The following is a 20,732-nucleotide window of genomic DNA, read 5'->3' on the forward strand; positions in this document are numbered from 1 at the left end:
ACGAGCACAATTATGTGTCTGTTGCACTGAAACCTATCATTGCTGGTAGTGTGCCAGAGACAGAAACTGCTATATCCAGCTACTGGGGGCTTACTTGTAAAAATTATTCTTGACACTTCTTTTTGTAAGGCCACAGTGAAGCTGACCACAGTGTCAGAGACACATAAATGGAGCAAGTGAATAATTGTTAGAAATACCATTTAGAAGTGCTTCCTAGATAAGTGGTTTTTCAGACATGAGGTTACCGTTATTTCCCCTTAATGGATACAGAGATTGGTCATGGAGGGGTAAATGGTCTCACTCAAGTGTACTGCTCACAGAACACACATTTCACTCATTGCTGAGGAATTCGGTGTTCATTTTTCTCTCCTGTAAAGATGAACTTTGCTATCTCCAGCCCCTGGGAAAGTTCAGTTTCCCACAGCCACCAGCCCCCCTACTGGTGCTCCCCACTTTGTTCCCAGGGCATGTCTGAGGACATTTTGATCAAAGGCTGAGAAGCAATCCCTCAGTCAGGGACACTCTAAAAGGCTGTCAGACCACAGAACATTAAATTAGGCAGTTGTCAATATGGAGCCTGTGTGGACAGCAAAGCACCAGTATAATGCTCTTGCAAGCTGGAGGCTTTTTAGTGTGATGGTTAAGGCTTTTAAAGGTGTGTGGCAGTTAATAAGCCAGACAGAGAGCCAAAAGTCTAGGGTCTTTAGACTTCTAGTTTCATGCTGTGTTTACTGAATCGTGCTGTCTTCTGAGTTATTGGCTTCAATTTCTTCTCTTATACTCACCGTATCTAAAGTCCTGTAAGTATCTTTCACAGTGGAATTGACTGGGGTGAGTAAATTCCCTTACTTGAAAGTTAACATGAGAATCATTCACATAACTGGAGTGAAGAGCAACTGTGCAGATGTCCAGCTGAAGAATATGGGCTCTGTTAGATCCTGGATTTTAGACCAAAGGTAAATGGCAGGTTGGCCCAAGACTTGTCATAAACTTCCACAGCACTGAAAGACTTGACCTTGACGCTTTGTCACTTGTGATTTGCTGTTTTATTTGAAGATATACAAGTGATTATTTTGAGCACAAATGTAGATCTAAAGACACTTCTAATCAGAAATTAATTATGTTGAAATCAAGAAAGGACTTTTGACAGTTTCACTTCTCTCTGACAAAACCTACACATTGCTGATTTTGTTTAAAACGATCAAAAGTTTAAACAAGAAAAATAATAAAGATTCAAAATTACTTGGAAATTCCTGGGATCCAGATCCTTGAGTCCAGCACAAGCAAGATTTTGTCTAGAAAGTTTTGAAGTAATCAGGACCTAAATGGTCTGCACCATCCAGAAGTATCACCAGAAGATGTATTTGTTCCCTTTCATTTTTCAGGCTTATGATACCCACTTGAAAATATGCATGTCCAATTTGCATCCCTGAATTGCAGTGTAACAGGGAGATAACAGTACAGGATTTAATACAGAATGATATTCGATATAAAAACTCTTTAAAAGCAAGAAAACCAATAGCAAGAAATCCAAGGAGAGGGATTTTTTGAATACTGTCTTCTCAACTGATTAATTGGCTCAATAAAGCATTTTATGCTAAGCTGTGTGTTATAATGTGCAGTGTTTATAGAAGTTACAGTTAGTCTTCAACTCACCTCATGAAGGGGACAGGTAGAAGAAAGGAGAAGAGGTGTCTACTCACTAAATTTTTAAATTACAACATGATCACTGGTGCATTGCACCAAATTTTACAGCTCTAATGTTAGTGATTACCCAGAAATGAAAATCCAACAATTTCACACAAGTACCAAGCTTTGTAATGCTTATTCCAAATGCAGCAAAAAAGTAACTGCAGTGAGCCAAAGAAAATATTTTGCTGATCATTCTAGTACATAAACATTTCTATTCCTCAGATGTCACATACTGATGCACATGAAAGCTCTGTGGTAGAAAACAGCTCTACCAGCAGATGAGTTACGCTGAGCAGCTGGCCAGCAAGGCAGAGGTATATTCTGTGCATCAAGTGTCAGCCTGGCATGCCTGGTTGTACGCCTTGCCCTGAGCACAGGACAGGGTAACGCCCATTTCAGATGTACAAGTACACAGAGCAATACAATTCCACAAAATACAATATTTACTTTTTTAGAGTAAAAAGCATTAAAGGTATTTGGTGCTCTGCACTATAATTGAGTGCTTAGTATCACACTCTTTTTATGTACTGCTTAATTAGCTACTTGGCATCTACATTTTTCAGAGATAATGCAGAAGTAAGCAATCACTATTATGAAGACGGTCCTTGGTATGCTAGATGACAGTTTTTCTCTAGTGAATATGATGTGAAGTATCTCCATGAGCAGCAGTAAGTCATGAGATGAACAGAAGTGCAGGGAATGAGTTCTTTATTAACTTTCAAAAAGAAGATTTCAATCTCTGCCAGCAACTGTAAGACTAACTGAAATGAGTATATCCACTGAATGCATTAAGGTCTGTAAATTTGTTATGACTGACAACTATATGCTAGGTCTGTCAATCTGTACCTCCAAATTATTTTTACTTTTACATTTGAAAAGTTTCAAGTTTCTTGACTAAGTCCTGAAGGAAATATATAAAGAATGTAAACATTATTTATTGTTGTTTGTTAAAATATTTTCACATCGCCTTGTTTGAAATACAGAAAAGTTCCCTCTAAGCCCCTAGGAAATGAATACCAGTGCTTTTGAAACATAATAAAATTCTGCCTTTGTGTCCTGGTTTCAGCTGGGATAGAGTTAATGTTCTTCCTGGCAGCTGGTAGAGCAATGTGTTTTGGATTTAGTGTGAGAATAAGGTTGATAACACACTGATGTTTCAGTTGTTGCTAAGTAGTGCTTATCCTATGTAAGGATTTTTCAGTTTTTCATGCTATGTCAGCAAGTGTATGTACATGAAGCTGGGAGGAAGCCTGTGCAGGAAAGCTGACCCAAAGTAGCCAAAGGGATATTCCACACTATAGAACATTATGCTCAGTATATAAACTGGGGGAATTGGCCAGGAGGGGCAGATTGCTGCTTGGGCATCAGTCAGTACATGGTGAGCAATTGCACTGTGCATCACTTGCCTTTTCTTGGGTTTTATTTCTCTCTCTTTGTTATATTCCTTTTCATTACTACGGCATGGTATAGACCTAACCTTCTTCATCATTACACAAAAAATTGCAGGAGGACAGAAATTATTTATACAGTGAAAATTATTCTATTCCAAGTCCCAATTACTTTTATCAAATTTATAATTCTTATTTCACTTTTAAAAACTCTCACTACAAGTCCAAATGCCCTAACTACCAGGCTGTTATACCAAATATGGATAAAGTTACCTTGTTCTTTCAGGCACCTATTCTCAGCAGATCACTGTAGCTCATGAAGGTGCCTAGTATTTAGACTCACAGGCTTTAGAGAGGGATGTAAATTCAGATAAATATTTGTACCTGGTGTTTTATAGTAGCCAGCCCAAGTGGCTTCCTCATCATCCTGAAGGATTCTTTAATTGCAGTTCATAGGCTCTATCTCTGATGATGAGATAGATGAGTGCTGGTGCTAAACTTAAGTTTTCTACTTCATACCACTAGGTCTAGCACTGAGAATTTTAGAGAGCTTTTAATACATAATATGAGCACTTATCATATGAAGTCTAGAACTGGTGTTTGAAGACCAGCATCAAAACTTTGAATTTTACTTCCTTGTCAGCTAATGTTAATGATGACATAAGATTCTGTGTCTCGGTGAGCTTAAATTCTTTTTTAATGTCAGAATGCCAACAGTACCTAGACACAAAGCCGTATCAAACACTAACTGGAATTTTCATAGGAAGCATTTATGTAGATTTTATTTATTTATGGAGACTTTTTACAGCTAAGAATGCGAAAATGCACACTGTGGGTGTATTGAGGTTTTGAGGGGATTGGGCTGTTGTGCACAATACTGAAACAACAATTAGTTTCAAACCATTAGCTAATCCTGTATATTAAATTACTTACCTAATCTGAATGTGGGCAGTTCAGATCACAAACTCATGGAATTGTTCACTGGAAGAGATCTCTGGAGGTCATCTAGTTCAACTTATCAAAAATATCCTATAATGTTCTTACATGTAGATATACATGTAAGATATATATTAGATTGATAAACCCACATGACATGAACCAAATGTTTTTATTTCAATTAGAAATATAGTTAATTAGATAAAACAAGCACTTTCTTCTTACTTTTTTTTTTTTTTTCCCTTCTGTAAGAGACTAACAGAAGAACAAACAAAAGGGAACGAATTTTCCAGAAAAGAACAATGGGAATATTTTATCATGCAAAACTCGAATGCACTAGACAATCAATAAATGAGGTTTATAACCTATAAAACCAGCTTTCATTAAACTTTCTGAAATTCACAAATGCAACATACAGTAATACAATGCTTCCATCAAGCCATAATTGAAATGGAAAAACCTTTGAATAAATTAGCATATTTTGAGTTATGCACAAATGTATTCTTATATGGATGGGTACTGCGATGGAGGAACCTATCTTTGAACTGGAACATTATCAGAGTTATTATCATACTGTCATTGTTTGCCTCATTTCCTAACAGCAATAGGGAAGAAAGCTATCTTAGAAATGTTGTTTTCCCAATAAATGTCACAAGTATGGAGATGTCTATTTAAAGTTACAGTATGTATCCTGGGACACTTTTATGCATGCATGACTTCAGTTTACATTCTCTCTGATATACAGCTGAGTAAGATCAATGTTCATCAAAAATCCTTTCACTTTTCCAGGAAAGTCTAGTAGTTTCCCAACACAGAGTTCGACAGAATTTCTGATGAGAATAATTAACCAAATTAAAAGATCACTAGCATTTAAGTTTAGCACAGGATTATCTTTTGTGAAGCAAAAGCATTATCTAAGTGTTTTTAAAATGGAAACATGCCATAGCTCAGGAACATTTTTAAAACTGTGAGACACCTATCAATGTACAAAAGAGAAAGAAAGACCACATGTTGAGTGCACGTTTGATAGTCTGTGCAATTTATTGTGAAGTGCCACTTGCACTAGGCCTGCCACAGAGGCATTGGTTTGAAAGGTTAATGACTGCAGCAATCACAATTCAAATTTACAAGAAATGGGATGACAGGATGCCAAATACAAAATGGAGGGGTCCCCACTGTGATGGCAGCTGAGCAATAATTCATCAACAGGAGTGCAAGAACACTGTAAAGCCAGAGTGCTGGGGACAACCCCAGCTGGGGGAGGGCTTAGGACTTCTGTTAAGCTCATTTTTGAAAGACAGTCATGTAGAAGCTTTTAAGCATTTTAAATGTTGACTTTGACTACTAGCAAAACAGCCATTGCTAAGATAGGCATTTCAATCTCTTTGTGCCTTTCCTGCAGTTACCCTCTACATCTTGCTTCCTAGAGCATCAGCTGTACTACAGTCTGATCTGAGACTCTGAAGCTTTCAGGTGTGTACATAGACACAGAGATGCTCCTTCTGCTTGAATTACTTTTTGCTGAATTTGACGTGTAATTTGCCTACACTGGAAAACCTAATTGATGAAAGTATCTTTAAAAGCTTACCCTTTTATTTTTGTATAAGTAAAACCTACATAATAGATCAAACCCTGTAATTACCAACACTACAGAAATATGGGATTACTTGCTGCTCTCTCATCTGAAGTCAGTCAAAAATAAATTTAAACTGTGAGAAGTTTTGGTCATCCCTATCTCAGAACAGAGATTCTAGAACTAGACAGGATTCAGGGAAATCAGCAGACTGGAGTGAGATTAATAGACAAAAATTTTGTCTACAGGAAAAGAAGGGACTAAGTATGAAATGTGTTAGAGGTGTGTAAAACGGTGAATGTCTCAGAGAATAATAGTAATGGTTATTCACTGTTTCATAGCAGAAATATTATAAGTATCTTATTAAAATAAAAGGCTGCAGGTTTGACATAGAAATGAATTATTTTTCAAAGAAGGCATAATTAGGTATAGAACTAAATTCCCACGGGATGCTGTAGATGTCAGAATACCCTAGTAGGTTCCACAAGCAATTATCACGGTTTATGGAAGAAACTTTAGTTAAAGTATGGAAGATACAAAGATGCAGTTATAACTTTCAGTACAGGAAGTATTTCAGTAGCAGAGTGCAAGGTGACAGAACAGTTCCCATAAGGGGAATTATCACTCTAAATTCCCCTTATTCTTGTATTCTTTCCCTTATCTGGTTACTTGTGAAAACAGGACACTGAGGTAAAGAGACTTAGTACTGATTTTCTTCTGTTACATCAACAGTTATTTCTTTATCATGTCTGGGACTTAAATTTGTGCTTAACATATTTTGCTTTATATAGTTAAATTGTTAAAGAGGTAGTAAGACAGGCAAACATCAGGTGAAAATCATAAAGCATAGAGGTTGGATCTGTACAAGTTTTGATGGCGTCATGTTAAAGATGTGTGCCTGGGTGTTTCGTTAAATATTTTCAGTGGAGTTTCCTTCCTAGTAGAATGATTAAACAGAATATCACAGAATCACAGAATAGTGGAGGTTGGCAGGGACCTCTGGATGTCATCTGGTCCCACACCCCTGCTCAAGCAGGACCACCTAGATCAGGTTGCCCTGGACTATGTCTGGACAGCTTTTGGATATCTTCAAGGATGGAGACTCTCCAACTTCCCTGATCAACCTGTGACAGTGCTTGGTCACCCTCACAGTGAAACTGTTATTTCCTGATATTCAGAAGGAACCTCCTGTGCTTCAGTGTGTGCCCATTGCCTCTGGTTCTGCCACTGGGCACCACTGAAAAGACCCTGGCTCTGTCTTCTTTACACCCTCTCTTCAGATATTGATATAGATGATAACGTACACATCAGTGAGATCCCTTGAGCCTTCTCTTTTCCAGGCTAATTAGCTCCAGCCCTCTCAACCTTTCCTCATAGGAGAGAAGCTCTGGTCCCTTTAGTCGTTTTTGTGACCCTTCACAGGACTCTCTCCAGTATGTCTGTGTCTCTCCTCTACTGGGGAGCCCAGAACTGGACACAGCACTCCAGGTGTGGCCTCACCAGTGCTGAGTAGAGGGGAAGAATCACCTCCCTTGATCTGTTGGCAATACTTTGCCTAGTACAGCACGGGATACCATTTGCCACCTTTGTCACAGGGCACATTGCTGGCTCATGTTCAACTTGGTCCACCAGGACCCCCAGATCCTTTTCTGCAAAGCTGCTCTCTAGCTGGGTGACCCACATGAAGCATACAGGGTTGGAGATATTGGCAGGAGAGTGCTAAACTGGATTAGAAGGAAGTGAAGCAAGAAGGGAGGTGGCCTGTGGCAGACAGAAGTGGATGACCGAGACTGTCAGGGAGAGACCATCTAAGTGCAGATCATGGGAGGCACTTTAATGCCATCCTGTACCCACCAAAGCCACTCAAACTGTATTTGGTAAAAGCTACATATGTGGTGGTACATGAACTAACCCACACAGGCAAGCTGCTCATAGAGCTTTAGAGCATTTTGCAGAAGAAACTGATAAATATGGAAACAAAACAAACCCCAACTCAACTGAAAGTTTTGAAATCCTTCATTTCTGAAGTCTAATGCTTGGGCTAAAGTCTACTGCTTTAACAGATTTACTTTTATAACAGTCACCAGCCCTAGGCATGCTCTATAGAAATTTTGAAAGTAATTGATAATTTTGCAATTATATTAAACAGAAAAAAACATGGAGTTCATGCTCATTAGCTCAAAATAGTCAAAAATATTTATACATACATGTCTTATGTACTGATAAGGAAATGAAACAACTGAATAAAGATGTATTATTCTGAACATTCCTTTGATGTAAGTAGAACCTACATCTTAGAACACAAAAGAATATGAACAGCTGGAATTCCTCTTTTCAAAAAATGGTAAAATAGTAATGAATTAAAATACTTTCTTGTCACTTATTCTCTTTTTCCATACTTCATTTTATGCATAGAACTATCAAGGTCCTTAATTTCTGAGGCTCTAAAAATAATTATTCTTAGAGAAACAGACAGAAGGCTTATTTTATGCACTATACTTTGTACCTTTTTGCCTTAGATAATTAGAGATATTAGTTCATGATTTGCAATACCTAGGGAATACTGTCATTAGCAGAGGAATGTTCTCTGGTACTCTGAGGAAATTAAAAGCTTTTAAGAGCAATCACTGTTAATCACTAACATGCCAACATTATATACCTTCTGGAACTGGGAATGATATATAGACAAGACACATTAAGTGACTCTGTATTTTATTTGCATTGTAGGCTTTTGATTAAAATGTTGTTTTAAAACATCCCTTTGCATGACTTGACTTCATTACAAAATACTTGACACCTAAAAATTCTGTAAGATTTACACTTCTTCTTGTACAAGCTATTGAAAATATCCTCTCTGATTCCATAGTTAGGGTTCATTGTACTTCTAGCATTATTATGATTTGCTACACAATTTTACTTGAGTGGTAAATGCTGAGGGCAAGAAGGTGGCTCTTTTTTTAAGGATGAAATACAAACTAAATCAAAAGGTGATAAATGCAATTAAATTTATCTTTATCTCCAGCTCAGCAGGAGAATTAGCACCTGTACAGTTACAGTCCTCATAACTGAGTACACAGATTAATATTACACACTCATGATTTACAAGCAATTCCTATTATTTTAGGGGTTTTTAATATAAAGTATTTTCTATCCAATGTTAGTGGCATATAATATCCCATAGAAGTATTAACCACATGAAAGATAGTAGAATAAAACAGAGAGAAAAAGGCTATTTTTTAAGGAAGCTTTTTTGTATAGTATTAATAAAATCGGGGACAGCTCTTACTTTTGGTATAGAGCCAGAATTTTATAAAACTGAGTAAAGTATTTTTTGTCTTATTTCTCTGCTGTACTAGCCATGGGTGCCTTACATGCCAGCACCAAGCCCAGCACCACAGGAGAACAAATGCATGCTGGAGGCAGACTGCAGTCATGCACTGGGGTCCTCAGTGAGGATCCCCCATAAGTAAAAGCATTGGACCTGACAAAAGAGCATATCACGAATAAATCACAAGTAGTGTCTCCTAGTAAAGGGATCTGACAAGTGTCCATACTTGGGGAGCTAGGAAGGGCTGAAGAAGTCATCTATTGCCATCCACCTAACAAAAAATTCCTCTAGTGCTATTTATGCCAATTACTTCTTGTGATAGCTATCATGAACACAAAAATAAAGTCTTTCTTCTCACTGATCAAATTCTTCAGGACTTACATTGTCTACCATTATTTCATCTTTAGACAACTCAAACACAATTTTCAATCTGTCCTTGAATAAAGTCCTTCTATACTGTTATAATTATTCTCTTCTGCATGCTTTCTAATTGTATGCATCTTTTGGTCGTTTAAACAGGCTAATTGCTACAGAGTGATTGTTTCCTCACCTGACCAGACATGCAGTATTTACCTACTGAATCCCATGAGCTTCACTGCTAGTTGCTCTTATACTGCCGAGATTCCTGTGGCCTATCCTGTAATTGTAGGGTAAATTCATAAAGGAAGTGCTTACATTCTTGAAACCTCTATATAAGATCTGAAGTTCCTTCTTTGTGAATTTACTCTGTGCTTCCAGCAATTCAAGAGCTTCGGGTCTATGTCGTACTGTGGCCATTTCCATTTCATCTTCTACAGTGTCTGCAGAATACAAGAGACAGAGAAGTAAATCTCAGCAAGAAATATAGGATGTAGAAATATCTAACCTTGCAGGAAAAAAGAAAGTTAAATTACATTCTTTTAACAAACTACTTTTGCAGCTTTAAAGACAAATGGCATGTTCATTTTGAACCGAGAGGGAAAGGGTATCTGTCTGCTTCAGTGGGTGCACAGAACACGGAACAGCAGCCATGATCCAGCAGTCTGGATGTTATCACATCAGTACAAATAGCAATAAACTGGAAAGCCAACATTCTGCAAGGGCATGCATGACATATTCAGAATGACTTTTCTGTTTCTATGACTCTCTGAGTAAAGAAAACAATTTTATAGAACTTCAGTGACTTCAGAATACTAGAAATTTTCCCTTGGTTAGTTAATGGATGTGAATTCACTGTATCAGACTGGGATTCTTAATGTTCTTTTACCATGAAGCTGTGTTTTGGAAAGCGTGTGATTGATGTTGCATATTCAACAGTGCACCTTACTTTGAGTACTGTATAACAAACCCTTCAGGGCAACATGATTATTCACAGTGAGCAGCCTAAGTGGGGAACATCAGTATTTTTGTGACCGTATCATTAGGTGAGTAAGAATGTGGATTTATACACATTCAAGGCTTACAGCTGAGTGCAGCTCCAAAAGAATGAAAGATAGCAATGCATTTTTTTCCAGGTAGAGTTTTAAATGTGAAAGTTCATTAAAATAGCTAAAGAAACTTAAAGTATGTATTGGGGGTACCAGCCATATACCTGATCAAAAATATGAATGTGTGTATCTGTTTTTAAATATTCCCAGCATTAAACATAGCTTATATAGTATGCCAAACTAATCTAATCAAATCACTGCATTATTCTGGTTTAAGATTTATACCAACTATGGAAATGTAACTTGAGAGCAAACAAACACACAGAATTGTCACTTCTTCAAAGCTGAGGATATATATTTTATTTCATCAGAGTGTGGGACTCTGCATTCTTAAAATAAAGTTTTATACAGTTCAATTTTCACAAGAGCACAATATTAAAATACTCCATTAAAACTGTATTATGCTTGGTTCTTCACATATTTTTGTTCTGCTACAACACAGTAATAATAGCTTTCAATGCTTGGGAAAAATCTGACATCAGAAGATACAGTTCAGCTAAACAAAAAATGAACAACCTTTAAACAAATATAATCAAAATATGCAAATTATTTGAATAAATCTTCACAAAACTGTAGGGTATTGTCTTTTCTCCTGCCAAAGAGATGTTGCTGTTGGCACTCATCTCAGGAAAATTATCTGTGTCACCCACAGTCTTATCTCAGAATGCCCATTGTGTCTTAGCTTGTGGACAAGCTTTAAGATGTTTCTCTTTCATTTTTCTTTATAGGTTATCTCAGATAGATATAGACCACTACCATCTTTGTGAAAACTTTCAGTCTAAATGCTATTGACAAAAAACCCAACTGACAAAACTACATTGACCTTATGATGTTTGATAATAGTTTTAAGGGGCCAGTATCAGAAATCACAAGATTATAAGAACGTTTTGGTTCTCTTCTTAAAGAGACACGCTGAGATGCAAAGCCCTTATAGACGAAACTGAAATAAAATTGGTCCAGATTTAAGAAGCTGTCTTCCAAATCTAGGGAAGGTGTAGCAAAGTTTTTGAGTCCCATTTTAACTCTGCATAAGAACACGCAGGGTTTATTTTGCAAGGTTTTTAAAGCCTTTGCATCATATTTTAAGAGATCTATCTTTCACATTCTCTATATAGTTACTAAACCCCCTATAACAATGTCATGCTGTAGATACACAGGTGAATGGTTTTTTGTCAACTGTAAGTCAACACTAGGTGCTTATACTAAACTGATGAGTCAACCTGTAAATAGATATTGTTGTAAAGTCATCTGTGGTTTACATGTCAGGAGTTACATGGGATTTAAATGGGCTATTGTTTAGACAGAAAGGGACTTGACTGGAAATGAGCTCTCTAAGCACCCATTTGTGAAACATCTGGCTAGCTAGAGAGACATCTACAAGCTGTTCTAGAAGCTAAAAGAATACACATAATAAATGTGACGCTAGAGATAAAGGCCAGGCAATGTGATGCTGAGCATATTTGGTATATCCTTAGTAATAAACATTTTTATTGTGTTTTAATGATTCAGTGAGAACACAGAAGACTGCAGAGGTGATGCTGTCTTTCTGTTAAAGAAAACTTTCCGTATAACAGTCTTCTCACACTCTATTTCTGTAGTCTCTTATAGATTATTCAAAAATAAGATCACCATAAACTTTGTTATAAGAAATCAGCCAACTATGCTGATTAAAATACTACAGCATTCATGAGTCGTTTGCAGGTTTTTAATTTTTTTCTTCACACTTACGGTTAGTGTTATCCAGGCTGGAATAAAATTCTGTACTTTTAAAAATGTGTGAAAATATATCTGTTTCTAAATATTAAAGATTTCTATGGCATTAATGAAAAATTAGTTATTTCAGTTCTCCAGTTTCTTCAGCCTAAGAAAGCTAAGGGTTCTCTTTTTTTTTTTTTTTTTTTTTTTTTTTTTTTTTTTTTTTTTCAGAAACAAGCTCTTATTCACTCATTGATATAAACAAAATATTCTTGCTGATTTCACTAATGAGTAGTTTTCTTCCAGCTAAATAGTAAAAACATTTTTACAGCGTATCTGCCACAAGAGCTATGCTTTGAACCTTTCTTGGTTCATTAAGAAACAAAATGGTAAAAGCAATGCAAAAAGCAGACGTATTCTTCAAATAATGGCAGTTCGAGAAGCATGTTCAAAGTTAGGGCTCAGTTCATATATGTAAAAATTGTACACATGCATTTGTTTGCACAAACCCTGAATTATCACTCCCCTATCTATTTAATAACTGCATGCACACATTATTTTATTTTCCAGAACATTCTTGACTCTGGTCCTGTCTCTACCATGTGCATTTAAAAGTTTATCTACAGAAGGATGGAATTAAGTTTGGGCTTAATAGGCTAAAGCACACAAACAAGAAAAAGCATTCTTTGACATGCTTTGTTGAATGGGAATGCTGAAATAAACTTTCATCTATTCAAGTAACCTTTTTCTGAACATATTGATAGAAGTTAAGCACATTAGTGCAAATTCAGGCTACGTATATTTCAAAAAATTACTCATCTTAAAAATATTCCTCTTAAAACTTCTGAGGAATTCACATTATGTGGCTGTTATTGTAGGTAGTGCTGGCTTCATTCCTACTACATTACCATGTTGCTTCTTTTATGATAGCAGAAATCAAACAGCACATTGTCAAAATGGAATAATGTGTCTACAGTTATATTCTTATTTAATATTTTTACTTAATATAGCATTTCATTATTGATGAGAGTACAGAGAAAAGTGCTGAAGGAATTATTTTTTACTACTTGGTTCCCAAATATGAAATATTTAATGCAAGTTTTATTTTGACTTCTGGTTTATAAAACACTGTCAGCAAGAAAATGCAACTTTTGCATGGTCAAGGTTATTAAGACTGACTAAATATTTATTTGTTACCTGTGCAGACAAAAAGCTCACATCACAACGTGCAAGGAATAAGGATGTATTGCTTTCAATCCAACTTCAAACAAAAAGATCAAACTTTCTATGCCTCTTATATTCTATTTCCTCCTTCTATTCTATGTCCCATCATTGGAAGTGTGGAAGGTCAGGCTGGATGGAGCTTTGAGCAACCTGATCTAGTGATAGAAGTCCCTGTCCATGGCAGGGGTGTTAGACTTTATGGTCTTTAAAGGTCCCTTTCAACCCAAACCATTCTGTGATTCTATGATTCCATGATTCTATAATTCTTTTTATAGTCTAAGGCTATATTACTCAGGCCACATAGCTGAAAGCAACTTCTACATAATGAATTACTAGCAGATGCCATGACAGTAAGCTATTTTCAAGTAAAACACAGCTGAAGCCATCATGCAAAATTCACTGTGCATCCACAGCTTTAGTGTTTTTCATCTCTGAGATCTCAAACAGTTAAAAAGGAAAGCAAGTACCACAGTCTTCTCTAGGAGCATATGAAAAACAGTGGAGTGAGGTAGCAAAAAGAAAGTTGAGATCCATACCCCTGAAGTCTAGGCACTTTGTAGAGGCATCTGTTTGTAGTCAAGTTGCCTTGAGTTGTCCCATAATCACTGGACAAAAAGAACTGCTTTTGGAGGTATTTGTTTTACCCTACATTGACATACTTTATCAGAAGAGTATACAGTAAACACAGGAGCACAAAGCTTGTAAACAGGTGTTCAGATTAGTGCCTAGAATTAAGCCAAATTAATCTAGACTGAACTGGGTCCACAGGGCTATTTTAAAATCAGTTATAGTAGCCAAGTTATATAGGAAGACATTAGTATTATTACAATAATTTATCACTATCTAGGTATATATGTATCTAGGTACATACATATCTAGGTATGGATGTGTCCATCTCCCTTCCTCCCTCCCCCTCTTTTTATGTGTTAGCTACCCTGGAGAGATGTTATTTCTTCACAGCATATCAAAACATTAAAGGTACCATCAGTGCGGTTTTGCTTTATCTCTACATTCCAACACTTTGTTTTCAATCTAATTTTTATTTTTCTTTCAGACACATACTTTAGGTCTCGTTCCGTAAATAGTTTGATGTTATGTAGTCAAAGCCTGCAGAGCCAAGCCTTTCCTCCTAGAAAAGTACTGCTGATACTATCCTGTGTATTGGATAGCAAGCACACACGGATATATGCACACTTCTACACAAAAAGACACCACTTTTCAAATACATTGAGAGCAGATATTTAATTTAACCAGTGAATCACATCTCAGTTAGCTTGAAGAGCCTAAGTGCCAATCCAGCAGTTCCTATGCGGCAGACCCTGGCACTGTTATCTTGCCATCCAACTCTGAACTGACAAATCTGATACCAGCCCCCAAATCTGTTCATCACTTCCTTTTATACCTCAATAGAGCATAAGATTACTTCAGTAGATATCTTGTCTCTCAAATGAGCAGTAAAAGAAAGTATAAATTTTGATGCATGCAAACCTAAAAAAAAAAAAAAATCAAATGAAAAATAAAACTTGCTTTGAGTAACAGGAGATGTCGTTTTGGCAGCCGAGCAGGGCAAGAGCTTCATAAGTCGCTCTTTAATGCTGCGTTTGGAACTGTTCTGAGCGTAGAGGAAACCTAAAAAATATATTATCAGGACTGTTAACATAGGATTGTGAACAATTTCTGTGCATGCTGCAGAGTTCATCATTATAGCAGAATCCTGATGGGAAAAGGCCAAACAGACGTCAATCATCCTGAATTGCGAAGAGCAACCAGAATTTTTGAAGAGGACAACAAAATTGTTTTGGTTTTGTATCTTTCCAGTAAAGGTTGGGGTTTTTTTTGTATGTGTGCATCTCTTAAAAAGTTCTTTCAACCCACTTGAAAACATCTATCAAAGAAATAGCAGATTATGTATTTGAAACAACACAAGGTAAGAGTGTTTGTAAAAATTTTAATGCTAAAATATTTTAAAGACTTTTACGTCATTTTGATTTTGATGTTCAATATGGAAAACAAAGCCAAATAAAATCTCAAAGATATTTTTTGTTGTCCTTTCTGGCAATCTTCTAGTTCCACAGAGGAATTTTCCCATATAATTCACTCAGCAAATGTGATAGCCAACCGGGTACTTTTGCCTTGTCTGAATATTAAAATATCAACCATGATGTGTAGCTAGTCTCCCTTTTCTTTAATATTTGTCATTTTACATATATACAAATATAAGTATTATTTATATTTTCATCTTTAAATATTGATATGGCTGAATAGTTAATGTTCATGTGCCATAAAGCAGGTGAACAGCATTACCCTTATTTACTGTGAAGAAAATTGTCAAGAATAACTGCCTGTGAGGTCTAACTAGCCATTTTATACAAAATGGATGATACGAGCAAACATTTCCTAGATGGATATTTGCTGCAAATGACAGACTTAACATCTGTAAAACAGTTGAGTAAAGTATTTATGTTCCTAAGACAGGTAGAGCTAGGTTTGGACATAACGCAACTCCTGCACTTTTCATCTCAACTGCATTCGCTCACACACAAGCTCTGCTCTGTGATGGCTCTTGTTACAACAGCAAGAATGCAAAACAGATGGGGCAGGAAATAAAAGACACAGCTGACAGCTCCCGTGCTAGCAGCACAGTCACCAGGATAATCCTGGGTTATCTTCACTGCTGTATTTGTGCTGAATGCTGGTGTTAGTGACATGATGGACAACAGTTTCCTCCCTGTCACCAAAACAGACAGGGTGGGACCATTCCACCTGTAACACTACATGGAGCTTGTAGACAATCTTGAGAAAGTATGTACTTGTATTTGGGAACAGAAAGAGAAAGTGAAGATGGCTTTAAGGATATTAAACTTTGTAAATGAAAGAAAAAAAAAATTTCTCTGTTTGTACACAAATAAAACGTTGAAGGAAATCAAATTAAAGAAATGTGGAAAACCAGGAAAGACACAATCACAGCCTTAAAAAATCAGTCATTACCAGGCAAGTTCTGCCTCTGCAAGAACAGCAGCTCTGGTGAATGGATGAAACAATCTAGTTTCAGCACAAGGTCAGATGGACCTAAATGACCATCTCTGGAAATGTCAAAACCTTTTGATAGAAATAATAAGAATGAATACACTTGTCTGTAACCTTAACCATCTGTAACACCTAACCATCAGCTCAACTCAGAAACACTGTGCAGATAGATGCACAAAATAAAAGACAACCTGTGATCTGATGGGAATTTCCAACTCCATTGTTCTAGTTAGAGTACAAAATCTGAGCCTTTAAATGGATACCTTGTGGTCTCAGCTGGCACTATCTGCAGTATCACACTCTGCCTGTACTGTAGCTACCTGAACACAAGGGAAATTGGTTTATCTTAAAGATTTTTTTTCTTTATTAGGAATTCTTCTAGCATAGACATGATCTATAAATATCTACTTCTAGCTTGTTAATTTGAGGTAAGGTTTGCAAAGTTTACTGTCCATGTATTACTGATATAATTACATAGGTCCACATCCTATGTAATTACTAAAGATTAACACAGTGCTTTGCCAAACCTAAAGGGACACATTATTTCCAAAGGGTTTAAAGCCCAAAGCCTTGAGTAAGCAAACAATTTTGTTACTTTTATGCTCACATAAAAGCTCATGGAATTCAATACAAACCATATGGGCTTTGCAGTGGTATGATCAAGGTCAAATATAAAATTAAAATATATGGGAGCAGTATCAGAGGAGTAACTTAGGAGGACGGTATAATTTTTGTGCTTACTTCTAGCAGCCAATTTAAAATCTCGCTAAGATCAGGGCAGAGGAGAAGGAATTGGTTTGTCTTCTTACAGTATGCGGAAGGAGCACGGAAGTTTTTCACTCCCTGTGACTGGTCAGTTTATTCTGCATTCATTGCAGTCCACTGTCATGACCTCCTGATCAGTACTACAGCTTTCAATGGGATTTTTCAGGAGCAAAGGACCACTTAATACAGAGAAAACATTTTTCACACTGGGGCTATGCTGAGTCAGTATTTAATATACATTAAAAAACTAGAAGTGTTAATTGAGATGTAATAATTTCTGTGAATTCTGTAGCTGCTTACCAAGATTGAAACAGGTTGAGGAAAAAAAACTGTAGCCATTAAGAAGCTAATTAATCTAAGATTAAAATTTATTTATTGTATAGTAAGAGATTCTTATCATATTACAAGTCTTAAAAATGGCTGTTCATGAAAAGATGAAGACCCATGAAGCACCAACACATTGATAATGATGGACTGATGCTTCCTCCTTCAAGCTTCCAGAAGAGAAAAATAGTCACTCTTAGCCTGCAAAGAGATATTCAGAAGAAGCTGAATTTTCCAAAGTCCTCTAGATTTTTTTTAAAATAAATGGTTGACTAGAGATTTCGTAGCTGTTATCCCTAATCCAATCAACCATGAGCTCCTCTGGGTTAACTGCAAACGTTCTTCAAATTCAGGTTAGTTAACTGGTGCTTCTTGCTCTCGGGTTAGATAATTTGTTCCTCTGCGGTGAAAATTAAACTGTGATACATACTCTTCCGCAGAATTTACTGTGGGATTGTCCTAGAACTCGTCTCCATATGACACCAGCTGGAATTGTGGCCAACTGTCCCAAGAGGTGCTCACGCTTCACAAAATATTCTGTAACTGGAGCATGGCTTATGCATTCTCATATCTAGGTACTACTGTACTATGTGCTCCATATAGATACTGGGCATACTAGATATCCTTTAGGAGTTACTGCTATTTATCATGATTTGTATCTGTAGTTGCAACTGAAAAATGCACCAACGGCTTAAACCTCTGATGTACAGATTTTTAAACTAGAGGATATAGAGGACTATAACTCTACATTTAATAAAACTGTAACTCTACAATTAATAACAGTTTAATTTGGAGTGTACCATGTATACACACAGTCAGTACACTTTTTTTCTGAATTGCCACTTTTAAAAATCATATTTGGCCAAAAGCATCCAGATCATTTCATGTGTGTGACCTAGTCACTCCACAGTGTTGACAGGCTGATGGAGATCTGACACTGCTGGTTACAAAAAAAATACACAAAGAAGCATGAAAGTTTTTCCTCATTAAATAAAAAATTAATATAGTCATAAAAGACTTTAAAAGATAAGGATTTTAAAAGGATGTGTTAGAATATCAAAATTGTTATTGATATTTATAAGTTATTTATAATTATTCATATTTATAAGTTATTTATAAATTGTTATTTATAAATGACCATATATTTCTAATCATATACCTCTATACCTGGACTATCTTAACTCTACAGATTTACTTTTTTCAGACGTATAATCTCAGCTTTAGAAAGACAGTACATATTACATATTGCTCTGTTGTTACAGAGACAGATGAGACTACCCCAGGAAAGGTATCAAGCCAAGAGATTTTTGCAGAATTTTCCAGAGACAAAACATCTCTCTCTCTAGGCATGATTGTTTTCTTTGCAAATTCTTTGTAGGCAGCATGAAAGCAAGGCAGATAGACCACTTTTTGCTGATGTAGCAGATAAATCAGTCTGTCTCGTATCCCCACTAAGTGCACAGGATGGACTGTGCTGTGGCTGCCCTTGCCCTCGAAGTCTTGAACACCTTTCCCTGCCCACATCAAATGCCCTCTGTTCAAAGAAGCACTCTCCTCCCTTGCCTTCCACCTCATTGCTGCCTTTTTGTAATTGGATGTAGGTAATAAATGACAACGTAGAAGGCATAGTTCTAAAAGAGCTTTTGGGGCAAGTAATCTTCCTATTCATTAGGAAGTTCAAAAACTAGAAAAAAATCTCACAATAATTTCTTCCTTCACTGTCAGTGAAAAAGTCACCTGTAAAACTACCTTTTCCCCACTCTTTTCCTTCTCCCTGTTGTGTTGTTTTTTTTTTTTGTTTTTTTTTTTTTTACTTTTCTTGTTCCTCAAAGTCTCTATCCTTTAATTCCCAAAGACAGCAGATGAGAATCCACTGTTTAAACCACCTTTTAGTCAGCAGTATTTACAATCCACTGGCCACATCCAATGCCTTGCTAGTACAGCTAAGCTCCCATTTGTGCTAGAAATTCGATTTTGTTCACCTACAGGGTTTTAAGTCTTCCCATGAAAACAGGAAAAATGCCTGTGTTGTATTAGTTCTGAATAGGATCTTTTTGAAAAAGGTTAGTATAAGACCTGAAAGCCAAGACGCACGGGTTATTTTCCTAAATCTAAAATTTTGGTAGGAGATGACAAAGATTCTGAAAACACACACACACACACACAAAAAAAAAAAAAAAAAAAAAAAAGCGTATGAAGTGTTTTCTTGGCATAATGGTTTACACTCAATTTCAGCTGTACGATGGAATTTCTCCCAGGGCCTTAAGGGCTGGCAGACCCACTAAACTTAATGGTTCAGCACAGATGGAGAGACAAGGGAGACAAAATTATGTGCAGACTTCATATTCACAGTTCAGAACTTGTGGAAAAGAGCCAAATCAAAGTATGTGTTCCTTCTGTGTAGTGAGTCTGGGAATTAAATAAAATTATGTACAACATAAATATTTATAAGTCTCAGTCTCAGTTCTTTGGAAACACCTGTCGAGGAACTATGTGAGTTGTCATTAGGCTACCTGACAGATCATCAGCATTTTTTGCCAAGCAGGAAAACATTCTTGCCAATCTCATTTGTCCATATTTATAGTGATTCTACCTCTACTGCCCCTAACTTTCTGGTTTTCACTGCAAAATATACCTGTCAGTTTCACAGACTACTAAAGCCCTATAAACCACATCAGATCTGCTGCAAGGAGAAGCTATGAAGGTATTGAGCTGAAAAAATGGATTGCAGCATTTTAGGGACTACCTTGAAACACTCATTCAAGAGTCAGATTGCTCTCCTTCACTTTAAATTCCCTTGTACATACTGTTTTACATCAGCCTCCCAACGGCAGATGCAGAGTAGCATCTGGTTGCCACACTTCTCTACCAATAAATTAGAAGTCAGAGTCAATTGGGAAGTCTGGAGGCCAGTAGTACTTGAACATGTATTGAAAATGAAGGACAAAGAATAAGTGATCTTGTCAAAACCAGTAAGTACAGTTGGGCATTTCTGGGACTGGCAAATGGAAAAGGATGAAAGAAGAGAAAAACCCCTAATATCACAGGCGAGAAGAAACAGAAAAGTGTCAAAGTATAAAAAATATAAAACAAGGAAATGGCCAAACTTTTGCCCTTACAGGCTTCATTAAATTTCCCATACAGCTTTATTATTCAGACCATGCCTTCCCATGACACACATGCTGCTCTTCGACCTGAAAAACTGCTTATGTTATGAACAGTTTCTATGCAAATGTTTAATGCAAACATTATCTAAAACTATTATTAAAATCTCCAGGAGCATAAACACTGAAAACTGCAGAGATCTTTATCAG

The 20,732-nt window shown here is 36.5% G+C and overlaps 1 protein-coding gene across 10 annotated transcripts in view; it reads right to left on the reverse strand.

Moving 5' to 3' along the window:
- Positions 1-20,732, reverse strand: part of KCNIP4 (potassium voltage-gated channel interacting protein 4) — a 426,114-nt gene that overhangs the window by 38,270 nt on the left and 367,112 nt on the right. For 9 of the 10 annotated variants that reach the window (XM_026846786.1, XM_026846782.1, XM_026846781.1 and 6 more), the window contains one exon: positions 9,593-9,717. In XM_026846786.1, the coding sequence (XP_026702587.1) occupies positions 9,593-9,717 (125 nt within the window). Of the gene's footprint in view, positions 1-9,592; positions 9,718-14,829; positions 14,932-20,732 lie in introns of all 10 variants that reach the window. The other variant, XM_026846780.1, reaches the window with a different exon arrangement.

The sequence above is a fragment of the Athene cunicularia genome (genome assembly GCF_003259725.1).
Source record: "Athene cunicularia isolate RWA chromosome 4 unlocalized genomic scaffold, athCun1 chr4_part1, whole genome shotgun sequence".
Taxonomy (NCBI): Eukaryota; Metazoa; Chordata; class Aves; order Strigiformes; family Strigidae; genus Athene; species Athene cunicularia.